This window comes from Prinia subflava, chromosome 10 (assembly GCF_021018805.1).
Source record: "Prinia subflava isolate CZ2003 ecotype Zambia chromosome 10, Cam_Psub_1.2, whole genome shotgun sequence".
NCBI classification, from domain to species: domain Eukaryota; kingdom Metazoa; phylum Chordata; class Aves; order Passeriformes; family Cisticolidae; genus Prinia; species Prinia subflava.
Genome location: NC_086256.1, coordinates 28,815,547 through 28,832,303, shown reverse-complemented (window position 1 = coordinate 28,832,303; position 16,757 = coordinate 28,815,547). Strand labels below are relative to the sequence as shown.

Below are 16,757 nucleotides of genomic sequence, written 5' to 3'. Positions count from 1 at the left end.
CCTAACCAAACACGGCAGAAAAGGGGAAATAAAAATCTGTCCTTCTACCCATGTGGACTTTGCCACTGCCTCAGGACACATAGACCAGGGATATCCCCTACCACCACCCTCTGCTGCGTCTTGTCGCACCTCCTTTCATACTACTTGTGAGTTTTTCATGGTAAACAATTCCAGCCTGCCCTTGGGATAGTCTCCCTAAACCTCCAGCCATGCCATTGTGCTGCTGCACATCCCTCAAGAGCTCACACGTGAAGATCCCATGACTTTCTAGACCTAGAGTTATTTCTAAGGAAAACTCCCACCCTGGGCTGCGCACCGGTCAAACATGCACCGCAATCCTATCCAAAAGGAAACACAGCCCCCTTCACCATGTAAAAAGCCAAACAGGCACCCACTGCCCACTAGATCCATCCACAAGAGGAAACTGAGCACGATCTGTGCTCTCCAGAGCCAGGGCCAACCCTGCATCCACCCAACATCAGGGCAGGTCCAGATGGTTGCACAGGTATCGTGGCATTACACAACACCATCTTCCCCTCCTGTTTGCTGCCTCTGGAGAGGACACAGTGCCAGCAGCTGCTCTCCTGGCTCCCTCCTGCCCATGAGGAAATCAGAGACCCCTGACCTTCTCTGACACATCCCCCCAGCCTCTCCACAGCTTAAGCAGCCCAGGTGTGCAAATGTTACCCAATGCCCTCGCCAGGCAGAAAGTAAATTCCAGCAAACAGGGGAAATGCCAGCCGCAGTCAGACACTGGGATGTGCAAATAGCAGCCAGGGACCTTCGGGAGAGGAACAGCCCAGGCCCAGGCGCTCCTACCTATAATCCTTCTCAGGATGCCCCCTCCAGCAGCTCCTGTGGCAGAGGAAGGATGCTAATTTGACTATTTGAGGGAGTGAAAAAAACCAAACGTTTGCTCTTGCGCTAAATGACCTTTTCAGCCACTTGGGGACAGAATTGCACCGGGGCTTTGGAGCGAGCTACAGCGGGCGCCGCTTGCTCCCTGCTCCCATGCTGGATGCTTTGTGCCTCCAGATGCATTTAAGGGGTCCATGCCTTCCAGCCACCTCTGTCTACCCAGCAACAGAGGCAAGAAACAGCCTCTTTGGAAAAATCTGCATGAAGTAGGGAGGAAGAAGGGGTCTGCTAAGAGCTCGCTGAGCAAAGCGCTTCAGTCGGTTTCATTTCACATCGCCAAAAGCGTAAATCAGGGAATTGCTCCTCGGGTTCTTCTCCATTAGCAAAGTATATTGCAAGTCCCTTCCCACCGCCGATACCGATCGACACTCCACATCTGCTGACCAGATCTAACAGCCAGGATTTTCCGGGGGGATAATACATTCAGTGAAAACACCATTCCTGCCACCTGCTCCCCCCAAACACGCAACCGCTCCGGGAGCGGCTCCTCGCTATCAGCAGCACATCCACAGCACCAGGCTGCAGCCAGAAACCTCGCGAATCCCTATCAGAAATAAAGAGGTGATCCCTTCAAAGCAAGGGTCATAAACCCCTCAAAACACACTTCCAACCAGTGGAGCATGTCCCACTGCCTGTAAGTTCCCTAAATGCAACCAAGCGCTCTTCTGGAAAGCGCCAGCTTCATATGAAACCTACCGGGGGGGCCGTGTCCTGTCCAAGCCAGGATTGACAGCCACAACTCTTTCCAGCTAATTCCTTTTACCATGTGAACTGCAATCTCTAGCCTTTTGTCTAGGGATTTGCAATAATCAGAGTATTGCAAATTCATCATGTTATCGCAGTATTTGAAATAATATCTTTGCAATTTATTGCAATATTGCAATCAATCACATTCTTGCAATTATATTAATTATACAAAATTCTTGCAATATTATTGAAATGAATCATATATTACGATAATTTTGCAAATAAGCAGGCTCCTCCCAAACAAAAAAATACTAACGTAAAACACTTGAAACCTTTTAAAATTAGAGACTTTGCAGTTAAAAGCCAAATTTACAGCTGAAAGCCAGAGAACAATCCATGCAGATACTTCAGGTATTGTATCATTCCTAATGTTTCACCAGAGAATCACTGCACAGGGGAGGGGGGAAAAAAAATATGCGTGTAAACAAGCAAAGGTACACCCACCAGCAGCTTAGGTTTTGAAACATTAATGTTGAAATTAGAAAGGCACATTTAGTAGAGTTATGGGCAGATTCACTTTCAGTTTGGCTCCAGCCTTGTAAATATCAAATGTCAAAAGGAAACAACTGCACTGAGTTAAGAGAGAAAAATCCCCATGCTGTGGAGACGTATCCGGACTGGGATCGCTGGAGTTGGGAACGAGGCAGCAACCAGCAAGAACACTTCACAACTGGAAGGGTATTTTTGCTGGGTAACCTGCCACTGCTAATTCTGCTAATCGACATCACTCTGGAATTTGGAAATGTTATCCAACAAGGAGAGAAACTTGATTTTCCTCTTCTGGTAACGAGGATGGGCAGGCCAGCCAGGTTGTGTGAAACCAAAAATGGGACATGGAAATGATGAACTGAGTTTCCAAGCCTGTACTTGGGCAAAAAACAAAAACTCAGGCTCCAGCATTTAAGCAGGCTGATCCCACTTGCAAAGGCAGCTCTGCTCGTTTTTCAACAAGGCTGAAGTAAAATGGCAAAGTTATCATTTTAGATTAGAGCAGCTCCTCACAGCACTGGCTCTTCCGCAGGTTTTCCATTTATCAGTAGATTTAGGGGGAAAAAAAAGGGCGGGAGGGCTGGAAAGAGCCCATCAGCTTAGGGCAAGCAAAAAAGCTATTTTGGGTAAGGCTTCTCCTATAAATAAAAGGCTGGGAAGGGAGAGGACAGTGACAATGTACGGCTCCCTCAAGGTGTCACAGGGGATTTGTATTATCCGTGGTGGCAACCTCCCCAAAACACAGAGCATCACCAGCAGCACTCTGCTCCTCAGCAGGCACGGCTTCCCTGGCACCCAAACCCTCCACTGGGCCTCCCATTCTCTGGCTGCCTTGCCCTCCCCACCAGGAAAAGGAGCCAGGAGAAGTGGCTTTCTGTTCCAGCTCAAAAAAAAAAAAAAAAAATTATATATATACAGATATACACATACAGGGGCACAGCTCACAAACACAAGGCCAAGAGATATTATTATTCCTTTTTTTTTTTACTTGACACAGCTGCAAATCAATAATTCCAGGCCAAGTGATTCCCAGCACTGGGAGAAAGCATCACCTGAGTCCCTCCTGAGCCCGGCCTGACAACACACACTAATGTATTCAGCCCACAGCCTCCTCAGGCCACAGCTTTCTGTAATTTATCCCTATGGCCACCCTAGATTATTTAAGTCGCCGGGGGATGCAGCACCTCCGAGGCAGTTTTGAGCAGAAGCTGCCGACCACCCAGCCCACAAAACCATCAGTTTCGGTTTCCAGGGGAGTTCCCAGCACACGCTCCCCAAAGGCAAGGTGGATTTCATGGAAAACCCTCAGTACCGACGCCTCTGGAGCACACGGGGGAGGTGACCATCTGCAGAGCACCACGCAGCACCTACGAGCACCCAGCACAGCCCAAAATCCGGGGTGCTGGCACAGCCCCGGCAGAGGTGCAGCATTGGGCTGCCTGTGTGAGCCCAGGCTGGCAGCCCAGGAGCCAGGCAGTGCTCACAAACACCTTCTCCACCACGGGAACACTCGCCACGCCAACCAGATCGGGACCCGGCGGATGTTTGGGGAAGGCAAAGGATGCAGATTGAGGCTGGTTTATTAGATTACGGACAGCCCCATGCAAATAGGGCCATATTGATCTGGTCTGCAAACACCTGGCTGGGAATACGAGCAGCCCCTGAGTATACAGAAGCTGCTGGAGATTATTAACCAGATCCATTGCTGTAAATCACATTACCTCCTCCCAAACCCTGACCCAGCACAGAGTCCCCCTGTGCTCGGCGCTGTACAGGGCACATCCTTGCAGCACAAGGCAGCATCACTTCTCCCTGCACAGCACCCAAATGCCCAAAGACTCAGCCCAAAAGCATGGAGCCTGGCACGGGCATCCTGCTCTGGGGGCCATGGAGACAGTTTTGTGCAGCCCACCTTCCCCACACCAGCTCCCAAAGCAAAACACGTTACCAGGAGAAACTCACTGCATAGGGTAACTGCCACAGGAATGCAAAGCAGGAAGAAGAAAAAAATTACAAATAATTTGAAAGGTGGCAAATAGGTAATATCACATCTTCAGGGGAAAACTCAATCCCTGCTCCTAACGAGCTCCTCATATTTTGCATCAACTGCAAACCATCCTTGTAGTGCACAGGGCAGACAAGACAGGCTCTTGTGTCTCCCAAAGCACCCCAACTCCAAGCACAGGAAGCAAAAAAAGGTAGTAGTAAAACGCTTCCCAGCAGATTTCCAAGAGATCACAAAACCCTTTGCAGAGCTTCATTAGCAGAGAAGGCAGCAGCTCCAGGATTAAAGGAGGAGCTGGGGAATAAGGTGCTGAACCAAAGGCAGGGGAGCAATCCTGTCTTCCTCCCTTCTCCCTGCCAAAATCCACAGCTCTGATTCAGCAGAAGCACCACCAGCAGCACAGCCTACTACATCTCACTGCAAACAAACCCATTTATGTTTAAACCACCACCCTACTCCCCTCAAGGATTGCTGCATGCAGTAATTTCCTTGTGATGGAAAAAAAAAAAAAAACAAACCATGATGAAATTGTCTCAGAGTTTCTCTGTGTTTTGTTTACAACCACTGCCCTCAAATCCAGGGCCGGCACAAGTCCTGCTAACAGGAATAAATCTCACATTTGAGAGCATTTAGAAAAGCTCTGCTTGCAGACACTCAGCGCTCCAAGGAGGAAATCCCTCTGCAGGTCTCAAATAAGAGAACTTGAACCACTTTTCCCAAGAGAAATTTAGGCCTGAAAGATCTTCTGAGTTTTTCATTTGGAGCTACAAGGCCCAATAACAAGATCTCTTTCCCCGGACTCACCCACAAACTGACTGTGCCAGGATCACGCAGAGGCGAGGGGAGATGGACTGGAGAGAGACCCAAGGCAGCAGGGAAGACACCCAACACTCATGGAAGAGAATGCTCTGGTTAGCTGCTGTTTATGTCCACATCTGGTTAATACAGGTATTTTTCCAGCATGCATTAATAGCAAGCACAGATTTGTTCCCCCCCCAGTGCTGTCAGCAGGAATTACCCAAGGAGCGGGCTGCTGCCACGGCACCTTCCAGGAACTTTCCTTCCCTGGACCCAAAGCTACTCAAAACCTGGGGAGGCCAGTGCAAGCAAAGGCTTGGAAACTTGGGAGCATGGGGATCAAGAACCGAAGACTGGCTCATCCATCTCCCAGGAGTAAACAGAGGGGGCTGGGAGCAACAGGACACAGCAGACCCCCAGAGAGAACCTTCCTGCTCTGCTGCAATCGTAACAAAGTTTCCTCTACACCAGGCACCCACAAAAAGCCTCGAAATAAAAAGCAAAACAGGTTTGCTGCTGTACACCCCAAATCATGGGGAGTCTCCAGGAGCAGGAATGCTATGCCAGAGCCAGGCCTGGTTTCTCTGCTTTGATGGCAGGGCCGAGGGGGAGGAGGTGGGAAGAAGAGCCCACTGGCAGCCCTGTTCTTCCCACCTCCTCCCCTGGAGGATTGCAGGAGGCCAATTTTGATTAAACTAATTAAGCCTGCTCCATTCAAAGAGTTCCAACCACATGCTACCAGGGGAGAAGAAGAAAATATGAAATTACAAGGAAAAAAAGAGAAGTGTCCCCACAAGCACGCTCCTCCAAAGCCATCCATCTACAGCAAACCCCTGATGGACACCACCACAGCAGAAAGCCCAGGAAAAGGACTTGTTTTAGAGACAGGTCCAGCCCTGAAGACCCTGCTCCTTCCAGCTACCGGGACCTACTGGGACATGCCCCACCTCCCATCACGATGACTGGTTTCCATTCCCTCCCAGCCAGTCCCAGAGCCAGCCACTCCTCTTGTGTTAATTCAGTCCTCCACCAAGACAAGGTCTACCAAACCATCCCTATCTTCCAGTCCCTTGCACATTCCCTCCCCTCCTTTCCCTTGAAGACAGCAGGTTTCTGGAAGCAATTTAAGTGTGAGTTACAGCGGGGCTTCCTCGGACTGGAGGCCCTGCTCTCCCAAAATATTTCACTACCCCCAGGGCAGCCACACCAGGGACCCTGCAGACTCTGCCTGGCTAAGAGAGAGAAGCATCACTTTTGCCTTCAAAGCGTTTCAACTGGAAGGAAAAAAAAATAGTAATAACAAATATCAAAGCAAAGGCTTCCTCCCCTTTGAAGGGCAGGAGGGAGAGCAGCCGGAGCCGGGTGAGGGCTGGACGTGCCCAGGGCTGAGCAGGGACCCGGATCCTGCAGGGCTGGAGCACTGAGCACTTTCCTGATGAGCTCTCTTTCTAAGCAGCAGAATGATGCCTTAGGTGCAAGAATTGCATTGAAATTCAAATCGGGGTGTTGAACTCTCCCCTGCGCCTTGGGAAACCTCCTCGTGGAAATGCAGGATAAGGAGGAGGGCAGGATTTGATACCCTGGGGAAAGGCTGGGGGGAAGGAAAGCAAGCTGCCCCATCCTGCTGGGAGGAACGCTGGGCTTGCCAGTGTACCCTTCTTAAAGCTCTGCCCCAACCCCAAAAACCCCAGCACTGCACACGTCTGCCCCTCTTCTCCCCATGCTCCTGATGGGGTTTTACTTGGGGTGTCAGGGAAGAGAAGGGAGGGAGGAAGAAAAAGAAACCCCATATCATAATTGCTATATTAAAGAGAAATAGCAGCCAAGAATAATAAGAGAGGTGTCAGAAGTGAAATACAGTAACAGACATTAAAAAAAAAAAAAGACTACAGTTCTGCAATGGGGGTGTTAATTGAACACAGAGCTGGAGAGAACAAAGGGGTGTTAAGGAAGAGAAGAAGGCGAAAAATCCTACCTCCTCCAAAGATCTGATTTGAGTTAAGTTTGGTGAAGATAATGCAGAGGGAAAGGTAGCTAAGAGGCACCTTATATAGCTAATATGTTCTAAAATCTAAAAAAAAAAAAAAAAAAATACAACAAATCCATTATTCAACAACAATTGCACGGCTAATCAGTGCTATCTATAAATATTCCACTTAGTAAATCCCTCCACTGGTGTTATGTACATTTTTCTTTTAATCCTGAATTCCTTCAACACAGGAGGGAGAAGAGGGTAAGAAAATAAAAATTGTGGGATTTCAAATGCAAAGTCAGGGTCTTTTTAAGAAGTAGAATTTGCCCGATGCCCTCACCTCCCCCAAATGAGCAGAGAAAGTGAAACGATGGGAAAAGCTCTTAAGGAGGAGGAATCAGATTAAATGGTCATATATCCTGTGCTCAGCCTCTCCCCGCCGGTCCCCGCCAAACGAGATGGGAGTTGGGAAAGGCTCACAGCTGAAATAGATGCTGCTGCATTTTGACAGCAGATATTTTCCAGTTTGCCATCCAAGGACCCCACGTCTGCGTACGCCTTGCCTGATTCTTCTGCTTAGCTATTCCGCTCATGCAGAGAACAGCTTAAAAAAAAACATACCAAGAGAGAGGGGAAAAAAAAACAAGGAAAAAAAACCAAAGCAGCCATAAAGACAGAGCCCCTATCCCTGCCTTCAAACTTTTTATAAATCAGGAATGCAATTTCCGATTTCAATCCCTATTGATGGAGGAATCAATTGTATTTAGGACAACAATGCCTCCCATTTCCATAATTATTATTCCAAAAAGCCAGCCAGCCAGCCATTTGAAGGCAGTCCTGCCCCTTCCCTCGCAACAAAGCGACCAACAGCAAGTGAAAACACACCAAATGAACGCCGACAACTTCCACATATATTTAAGTGGCAAATTTTTTCCCTCCCTTACATATTCCTGACCTCTCAACATTTATTACTTTTAAACAGACATCACCCCAAAAGCAGCAATCCCTAGGTTTGTAGACAAAAGGCAACCCCCTGAGCTTTTCCTTTAATCATTATAATTTTTAAAAGTGGAAATAAATACTTTAAAATATCTAAAGAGCCCAAATGCAAAAGACAACTCTTTGGCCAGTAGAGACGACCTATTTTTCTAAGAACTTTATGGACACTTTGGGTTTGCTGAAGACAAGGTTAACGCTATGAAATAGTAGCCATAATGTTGCAAGAGATGGTGGTAAAGTCTCCGTAAGGCTCTGGAGTCACTTAAATCAGGCAGCGGGGTAACCGAACGCACATTTCTGCACATCATAACGCCGGGGGGAAGATGTACACACGCACTTTCAAACACCCACCAGTGACCACAAACAATCACCAGGATTTCAAACACCACACATGCAAAAATCTGGGAAGCTAAATGGAAAGTGGGAAGCAAGAAGTTGGCTCAACTTTCATGCCGCTGCCCGCAAGGAAGGGGTAAGCAAACAGACGCAGGCGGTACCCTCGGCCCCAGAAAAAACAAGGCAAACTTCCTCCTAGCACTGGGCCCACAAAGAAATAATTTAAAAAATATAATAAAAATAAACTAAAACCATCTGGCTGTTTGCTTTCTTATGAAGTGTGACTTTTGGGGATGCAGATGGGGGGAGAGGGGAAGAGGTCTTTGAATTTGCAAAGTGAAAGAATTTACCGCAAACATATCCAAGGGTAGATAAACAACGCTCCAAATCCATCTCAAGTCAACCTCTTTGGAGATTTCCACAGCACAGCCCCATAAGCCACGTAATCCAGGCACAACCCCAACAAACAGCACTTACAAAAATGTAAAAGAGCCCCAGCTCACAGGTGAATATCCTGATTTCCAGCAGCATGCTTCGCCCTACACCACCTCTTCCCATTTTCCTTAGCAGACAGGAATTATCGCACTCACCACTGTGGCTCTGCAGTTCCTCATTCCTCCCCAGCTCACCAGAATCTCAAAACATCCCTGAGCTCACCTGGCTTTTCCCACCAAGTTTCCCACCTTGTTCCCTAACTTTGCCACTGTGTTGATAGCCAAGCTGAGCCGGGATTAAACAACTACTCTGCCAAAAAGCGTCCCTGCGCAGGCAACGTGTGGAGCATCAAATACAGCATCAAACACACTTGGAGAAGAGACAAGCAAAGGTTCTTTGGCTCACACAAAATTAAAGGAGAAAGAGAGAAGAGGGAAAGGAACTCGGTGGCTCCTTTTTTCTTGGAGGCGCGCGGGGGAACGCTGTAAAACCCCGAATGTTTATCTCTACGTAGACTCTCTCACGTTACAGCGTCAGAGCAGTCTGGAGGTTCCCATACCAAACCCACTGCTGGTTATTATGGGAAGGCTGTAGGGAAGGACTCCTGGGGAGGGTCAGAGGCGGCCCCGCAGCCGCGAGGACTCGGGAGAGTCGAATGCCATCGGTAGGTGCTTTGTCTGGGCTACACGCTGCACAAACAACGCTTAACAAAGGGCCCTCTTAGTCATTTTATATATATTGCAAGAGTCAAGTAATTGTATTTTCAATCAGCTGCTCATGCTGGGAGGTTTTTTATACATATATATATATATTTAAGAATGAAAAAAAAATAAGACCCAGTTCAGGTTTCTGAAAGCTGTTCCCCTTTTATGTGTAACTATCAATGTATATCAACTGGGTGTGCAATCATATTTATTGTCACTTTCATTCATGTCATGCCCTTGCTTATATGGCTTAGATATGAATTATTGACTGTTTCAGTCCTTGTTGTAAAGAGGGGGGAAGGCAGGGAAAAGTCAAGTACTTTGCAGCGTGCTAAAACAAGGCAGCTACACCAGCATGGAAAAGCCCACAGATCAACTCTGGTCAGCTCAGAAAGCCAACAGGAGAGATGAACCACCCCCCAAATTTCCATCATTCCCCCCACTTCTTTTGTTTTACATTTAAAGAGAAAAAAAAAAAAAAAAAGAGATTCCAACAAATACATAAATAAATGGTGCATGTTGCTAAATGTCCTTCCCTGAGCATCTGTTGTTTAAGATCACCCTTGATTGATGACTGCTATTTTTTAATTGTTGCTTTTAAAATTTAAATGCCCCCCTGGGATGTGTTATAAGTGTGTTAGTACATGGTAGGAGGTCTGGAAAGTGGGAAACAGCAGAACCAACACTCTCATGCCATTAGCTTCTAAAGAAGCCTGAGAACACCCCATGCCATAAAACAACAGTACCCTAAAGTAACTAACAATCTAATATATTGCTTTCACTAAAGGCAACTGACAACTCGCTCTTACATGAGCTAGCCTGGATGATTGGCAGACAAGAGCATTTTAACCCTTTCTTTAAAAAAAAAGTAAGAAACCTTTGTGTTTACCTGAATACTAATGGTACTAAAACTGCACAGTTTCATTTTGTTGGGATTATTTCCCACACCCCCACTCCGCATTCAGATTTTGTTTTTTAAGCAGTGTTATGTCTTAAAGAAGAAACTAGAGCAAGACAGAATTTGCAAGGGGGTTGATTTTTTTTCCTCCCCAGAAAAAGCAATAAATAAAGAAAGGCTATACAATAGAAATTAAACCACGATATTTTCTCTTCTAGACACAAACCACATCATGCAAGTCCACTGCCAGAAGCATTAAATACCAACCAGTTATTTCTCCCCACTTAAATACTGCTATATGGGGAGGGAGGGGCCACAAACTTGGGGGAATAAAATCCCCGAAGAGCAAAAAGAAAAAACAATACAGAACCAACAGCATTGATTTCCTACCTGTTTTTTCTTTGATTTCACACAAGACATTAAAAAGCGCCGGCTTCATCCTGTGGCAGTTCAAAGCATGTTTCCTGGAGAGAAAAGAGAAGAGAGGAGGGTGAGCTCAGGATGTCACCATGAGGAACAACTTTCCAAATCCATGCTGGCTGCCGTAGGGAGGGCAGGTTTGAGCCCCCAGCGCTGTGAACAGCCCCCTACCCAGTGCAGGGGAGATGAATGTCACCAGTTTAGGAATGGCTCGAAAATGGCCTTTGCCACCGAGCAGCTCCACGGGCGGCGCGAGGCAGGCGATGCTCCACGGCAAACCGGCAGCTTTTGGGAGCCAAGCTCGGATCTACCGCCTTGATCGACACAGACACAGCACTGGGCTCTCCCTGTCCCCCACCTCCAGTATTACAGCAGGCCATGTGCTTTATTGGGCTCACCCTGTGAGGCAGAGGGGAAATAAACTCCTCCTTGCCCCAGTGCTGGAAACATCCTCTGCTTAGAGCTGTCAATTCAGGGAATTTCAGCGCCCAACTTGGAGCACAGAAAGACGCATGGAGGGACAACCCCATTCCTCTGCCTCCACGCTACTTACAGCCAGCTTATTTGCAGGTGTTAAAATTTAATTCTTTACAATTGGGACAGTAAACACATTAAAAAAATCACAGCCGGCTGCTTCTGGGAAGGGGAGGGAACGCTATTCACCGCCGCTCCTTTCGGCTGCTGTGATTCCAGAGCTGACCGTTCTCCTGTGGGTTTTGAGGAGAGACTTTGGGGAGGGGGCGTTTTAATTGGCTGCTTTCAAAACCCACCACGCGCCCGCCGGGGCAAAGAAACAGCGTGATTTAATTTTTTTCTTGAGCCACAGGGTGATTTAGCCGAGGGTTCAGCTGCACACAGGGCTGTTGCTATCAGGCGCCGGTTACAGGGATTTCTGTTTACCAACCGAAATTACACGCGAAAAGACGATGTGAACATCTGGCAAACATTCACACTACTTACCCCACCACCCACAACATGTTAAAAAGATTTATATATCTGATGAAGTCTCTCAAAGGTATATACCCTTGCAGAACCACAGCGTTCCCTTATCAGCACACCCAGATGGGCGCAGACATTTGGGTATACGCAAATCACGTACATATGCTGTAAGGGTCCTCTTACAAATAATGCTGGCACTTTGCATCTTCCCAAAACTTAATTTTAAAAAAATGAAGAAAAAACAAACAAACAAACAAAAAAAAAGAGGCAACAAAACAACTGTGCAATAGTAGGATGGAAGAAGGAAACACAAAGCCAAATGTTATTGATAAACATGGCATGTTTGCCAGCTCAGAATTAAAAATAATAATTTACCAAAAAAAAAAAAAAAAAAAAAAAAAAAAAAAATTTAAAAAAAAAATTGTACTGTGAGGAAGCAGCTGAAATAGACCAGCAAGGCAAACCCATAAAGCCTTCTCCTAGCTCTGTTCTGCTTTGGTTTTATTGATTTGATTAACTACACTAAATTATCCAGGCAGGAACACACACGATTCCTGCAACTTTCCAAAGGAAGAGCCCCTCACTGCCCCGGGTCTGGCCGGGGAGAAAGTGAATGATTTCCTCCTCCTCCTCACAGCTACTCTGCCCCTGCAAGAACATAAGAAAATGAATAAGATCAACCCTGCAACCAGCCTTTTTGGTAGGCAAGAACTCTATAGAAGCTGTGGAGGCAGGGAGGATGGAAGCTGAGGTTTGGGGGATACTTTTATCCTTCTCCAAGTTCTTAAGCGAGTTTTGGGGCTGTGCGGTGCGTTATTCCAGGAACAATGTATTCTAACAATCTGCTTCAACTCGGGGCACAAATATCAGGAGGAAGGACAACACACCAAGCAGCTTTGCAGCCCAGAAAAAATATCAAGTGTAACCCAGGCAATTCAGGGCAACTTTTTTTTGTAATTCCTTCATTTGAGTTTTTTTTTTTTTCTTTCTCCCTTCCGTGAACTTATGGTAATGTCTTTGAAGGTGTGCATTAGGTTTGCACTCCCCGAAGCTCAGGGCAATTCGGATACCGGCTCTTATATCCTTATTTTTTTCCTTTTAAAATACATCTGCTATTAAGAAGGGGGGGGGAAAAAGGGCCAACCCCCAAAAAAGGCAAAGCTTCTATGAGCATCTTCAAAGAGCAGAAACGAGCTGAAAAAATACCACAACAGGGGCCTAAGAAAGAACATTATTAGCAGCCTTAAAAGCGGGGCAGCACTTCGTGGCTCTTTTGGAGGAGCCCGGAGCGGAGCCCCAGCCACCACCGCCCTCGGCAGTTAAACCCCCACCCCAAAAAGGCCGGGAAAAGCCAGGCCCGGTTTGTGCATGGAGGGAGGGGGAGGCTGCGGGCGCGGCGACCCCTCGAAACCGCCACGAAGTTGGGAGGTGGGAGAAAGATGGGAAATAATAAATGGGAGGGGGGGTATTAACCGGTGCCTTTTCTTTTCCCCTCCCTCCCTGGCCACATTTCTCTGCAGCAGGAGCAGCAGGACCCCCGTCCCCCGATGCGCCCGCGGCCGGGCGCGCTCCCCCCGCCGGACAACAAAGGCCGGGCCGGGGCGCGGGGGAAACTTCCCGGCACCTGCCCCCCCACGCCGCTCCCCGCCGCTCTCACCTGGCCTGCGCCTCGTCCAAACTCTGGTCCGTGATGGTCATGATCTGCTGTAAGATGTCTCCGATGTCCTGCTTCCTGCCTGCCTCCCCCTCCGCCCCGCCTGGTCCATCCTGCATGTGCTGGGACAGGCCCGGGTGCCCCGGCATCCCCACCCCGCTGTGCGTGTGCATCAGCCGCGGCTGGTCATCCATCGCCGGCCGCCGGCCCCGCTCCGCCGCCGCCTCCTGCCCTGGCTGCCGGGAGCGGCGCGGCTGGGCTGGCCGCCTGGCTCCTCGCTTTCTTTTCTTGCTCGCTTTCTTCTTCTTCTTTCCTCCCCCCCTTCCTCCTCCTCCTCCTCCTCCTCCCCAGCCTCTTCCTCTTCGCTTTTTATTTATCCTTCACGCTGGCGCCCGGCTCCGCGGCGGGGAGGAAGAGGAGGAGGAGAAAAATGAAGGAGGGGGGGGAGAAAAAAAAAAAAGAGAGAAAAAAGAAAGGGGAAAAAATCCCTTTGGCTGCCGGAGCAGGAGGAGGAGGGAGGAGGGAGGGAGGGAAGGAGGAGGGAGGGAAAGGGGGGGGTTCCGGGGAAGGGAGGGGAAACGGCGGCGACTCCAAAAGCAGGGCAGCTCAGCCCCGCGCCGCGGAGGCAGCGGGCGGGCCGGGGGCAGGGGCTGCGCCCGCGGACGAGGAGGCGGCGGCGGCCGCGGCGGGGCGGCCGCCCGCGATGGCAGCGCCGGAGCTAGCGCGGCCGGAGCGCGGCGGAGCCCCCGCGCACCGGGGGAGGGCTCCAAACTTTCCCCCACCCTGGGGCCGCGCTCGGGGCTGGCTGGGCCCCTCCTGCGCCGGGCCTGCGCGCACCGCTCCGGCCCTCGCCGCCTGCTTTTGTTCGGCTCCGGACTCCTCAAACTGGCACGGAGGAGCCCGGGGGCGGGGGGAGGAAGGGGCAGCGGCGCCGCCCGCCCCCCCGGCCCCATTGGCGGCGGCGGCGGCGGGAGGGCCGGCCCGCGGGCCGCACCGCCCCCTGCGCGCCCGCCCGTCAATCTCCGGGTTCAGAGGTGGGACGGGGCCGCGCCCCGCCCGCGCCTTAAAGAGACCGAGCCCGGCCGAGCGCCGCGCCGCAGCGGCAAGGGGCGGCCCGGCCCGCGGCCCTGGGCCCCCCGCCGGCCCTCACCCCCTGCCCGGGCCCCGGCCCGCGCTCCCCGCCCCTCCGAGCCGTGCCTCAGCCTTTCCGCCTCCCCTCGGGAGCACCGCGGGCCCCCGCCTGCTGCTCAACCTCCCCTCTGCCCCCCACCTATCCTCAGCCACTCTGCCTCCCCTCAGCCTTCTCCATCTCCTCTCAGCCTCTCCTTCCTTGCCTGCGCTCAGCCAGCCATTCCACCTCCCCTTGGCCTTCCTCCGCTCCTGTCGGCCTTGCCCATCGCCTCGGCCCCCAGGCAGCCTCTGAGCCTCCCCACTGCCCCTCTGCCATCCTCTGGCTCCCCGCGCTGCCCCCACATCTCCCAGGAACGAGCAGGGTTCACTGGGCCGCAGGGAGATCCAGCCACCAGCATGTCTTCATGGTGCTGTTTGTCTCTCTAAACCTTGGACCACATGACCCACTGTGGTCCTTTCCCATGTAGGACTGTTTCTGTGATTCTCTCCTTTCCCTTTCCTGGTGCAGAGCCTGTCCAAGCACATCAGGCAGGCCAGCAGTGCCACATTGCACACTTGATGTCCCCTCAACTGCACAAACAGCACAGCTGCAGCCAGCAGAGAGCCCAAGGCCACCAAGGCCACCATTCCAACCTAATGTCACAGCACTCTGGCGAGGAGGGCCTTCCCCAGCCCCTTTCTTCATTCCCTGCCATCTGAGTGTGTCCTGTGTCTGGAAGGATCTCTGTAAGCATCAGCTGGTCAGCAGACATGGCCCTGGGACTGGGCTGGCCTGCAAATTTGCATTTAAAAATGAATAAATAGAAAAGCTATGGTGATTCAAGAATTCCTTGCATGGCAAATGGCCTCATCAGATTGTCCCTTTCTCAGATCCAAGGATGCCAGCTCCAGGCACCTTGGAGTAACACAGTGGAAGATGTGTCTACTTCAGCACCGGCTGGGGAAAGACCCATCACGTTCATTGGAGAGAAAAAAAATATATAAGGCAACTGTTTTGCTTCCACTCTTCCTTTTTAATGAAACACTTTCCAGTGTTTTAAGCAAAACACAACTTTTCATTTTGAAATTTCCTTTTGAACCATTAAAATGTTTTAAAGCGGTTGAAGGCACAGTGAGATGTTTTGATTTTTGTCGCTCTGAAATGTTTCACTCAACACGTTCTTCATGTGTCTTGATTTGCCAAAATTTTTCAAAGGTTTCTGCTTTCTCGCCCAAGACATATCTGTATATTTTTTTACTTTTCTGAAAAGGGGAAAAAAAAAAAAAAGAGAGAAAAAATATTATCATCTCCATGGCTCCACAGGAAGCAGAACTGTATCCAAGAAACGAAGAGCCAAGGGACTCCTCTCCAAAGGTCCAAACTTTCAGACACTTAGTCATCCCTTCACTTGCTTGCTCACATACCAAGTCTAGACATTTGCTGTCTCAAGCCCTGGCAGGGGCTCTCCCACCCCCACAGGTCAGCCCGGGGTCTCTTGGGTTTGAGTTTGAGCAGCTCCAAGGACAGGCAGTGCAGCAGAGCTGAGCGTGCTCAGCGGGAAAGGGAGCACGATGGCAGGGACATTGGGGACTGTGGGATGCAGTGGCCTGCTGACCCTCCTGACTCTTGTTTCAAAGATCCTTCCCTATTTTCTGAGTCGCAGTGTTATGCCTCAGCACATCAGGCTGGAGAAAGCAGGAGCCAGGAGACCCTCCAGGCTGCTCCAAGGGAAGCATCCCAGCACAGGACCTTGGAGGATCCATGTGCCAGTGCAGAATTGGCCAGGATTCTGCCTCTGCCGTCTGCTGGAGTCTGTAAAATCCTTCCTGTCAGAGATAACTAATCCTGGGGCCTTTACAACACCTCTCCTGAAAAGCACATTTCATTCCTCTGTCTCCTCCTGCCTTCCAAGTGCATGAGATTGCAATAGGTATTACCGAAAATATTCCCCATGGGAGCCGACACTGGACTCCCTTAAAACCCAAACACCATCACCCCTCCTTCCCCAAGACACAAGTGAGCACTATGCTCTATTATCTCTACACCCACTAAATCTTTCTGAAATAAAGAATAAACATTTCCACCACACATAGTGTAAGTGTATGTGCCAAGCTGCCTTGCTTCCTCTCCTCTGTGGTTATTATAAAGTGGTTTTGTTTCAATGGCGTAGCAGATGGACAGCGGCCAAGTCTGGCGTCCCCACTCCCCCCGAGTACGTCGAAAGCTATCTTTGGTTTATCACAGATTCCTACAGAAAATGTTTATGGGAGCCTCTTGTTTAAAATCTTGGCCGCGTCACAGCGTAATTCCTATTATTTATTAAATGAAAATC

General features: G+C 49.8%; 1 protein-coding gene across 2 annotated transcripts in view; it reads right to left on the bottom strand.

Annotated features, from left to right (window-relative positions):
* The window catches only part of PBX1 (PBX homeobox 1), a 125,889-nt gene extending 112,168 nt beyond the window's left edge, over positions 1 to 13,721 (bottom strand). Inside the window, exons 1-2 of one of the 2 annotated variants that reach the window (XM_063406633.1) lie at positions 13,318 to 13,721; positions 10,692 to 10,765 (exon numbers count right to left, since the gene is read on the bottom strand). In XM_063406633.1, coding sequence (XP_063262703.1) covers positions 10,692 to 10,765; positions 13,318 to 13,508 — 265 coding nt within the window. In that variant the 5' untranslated portion in view covers positions 13,509 to 13,721. The remainder of the gene's footprint in view (positions 1 to 10,691; positions 10,766 to 13,317) is intronic. The other variant, XM_063406634.1, reaches the window with a different exon arrangement.
* Positions 13,722 to 16,757: the final 3,036 nt, after the last annotated feature.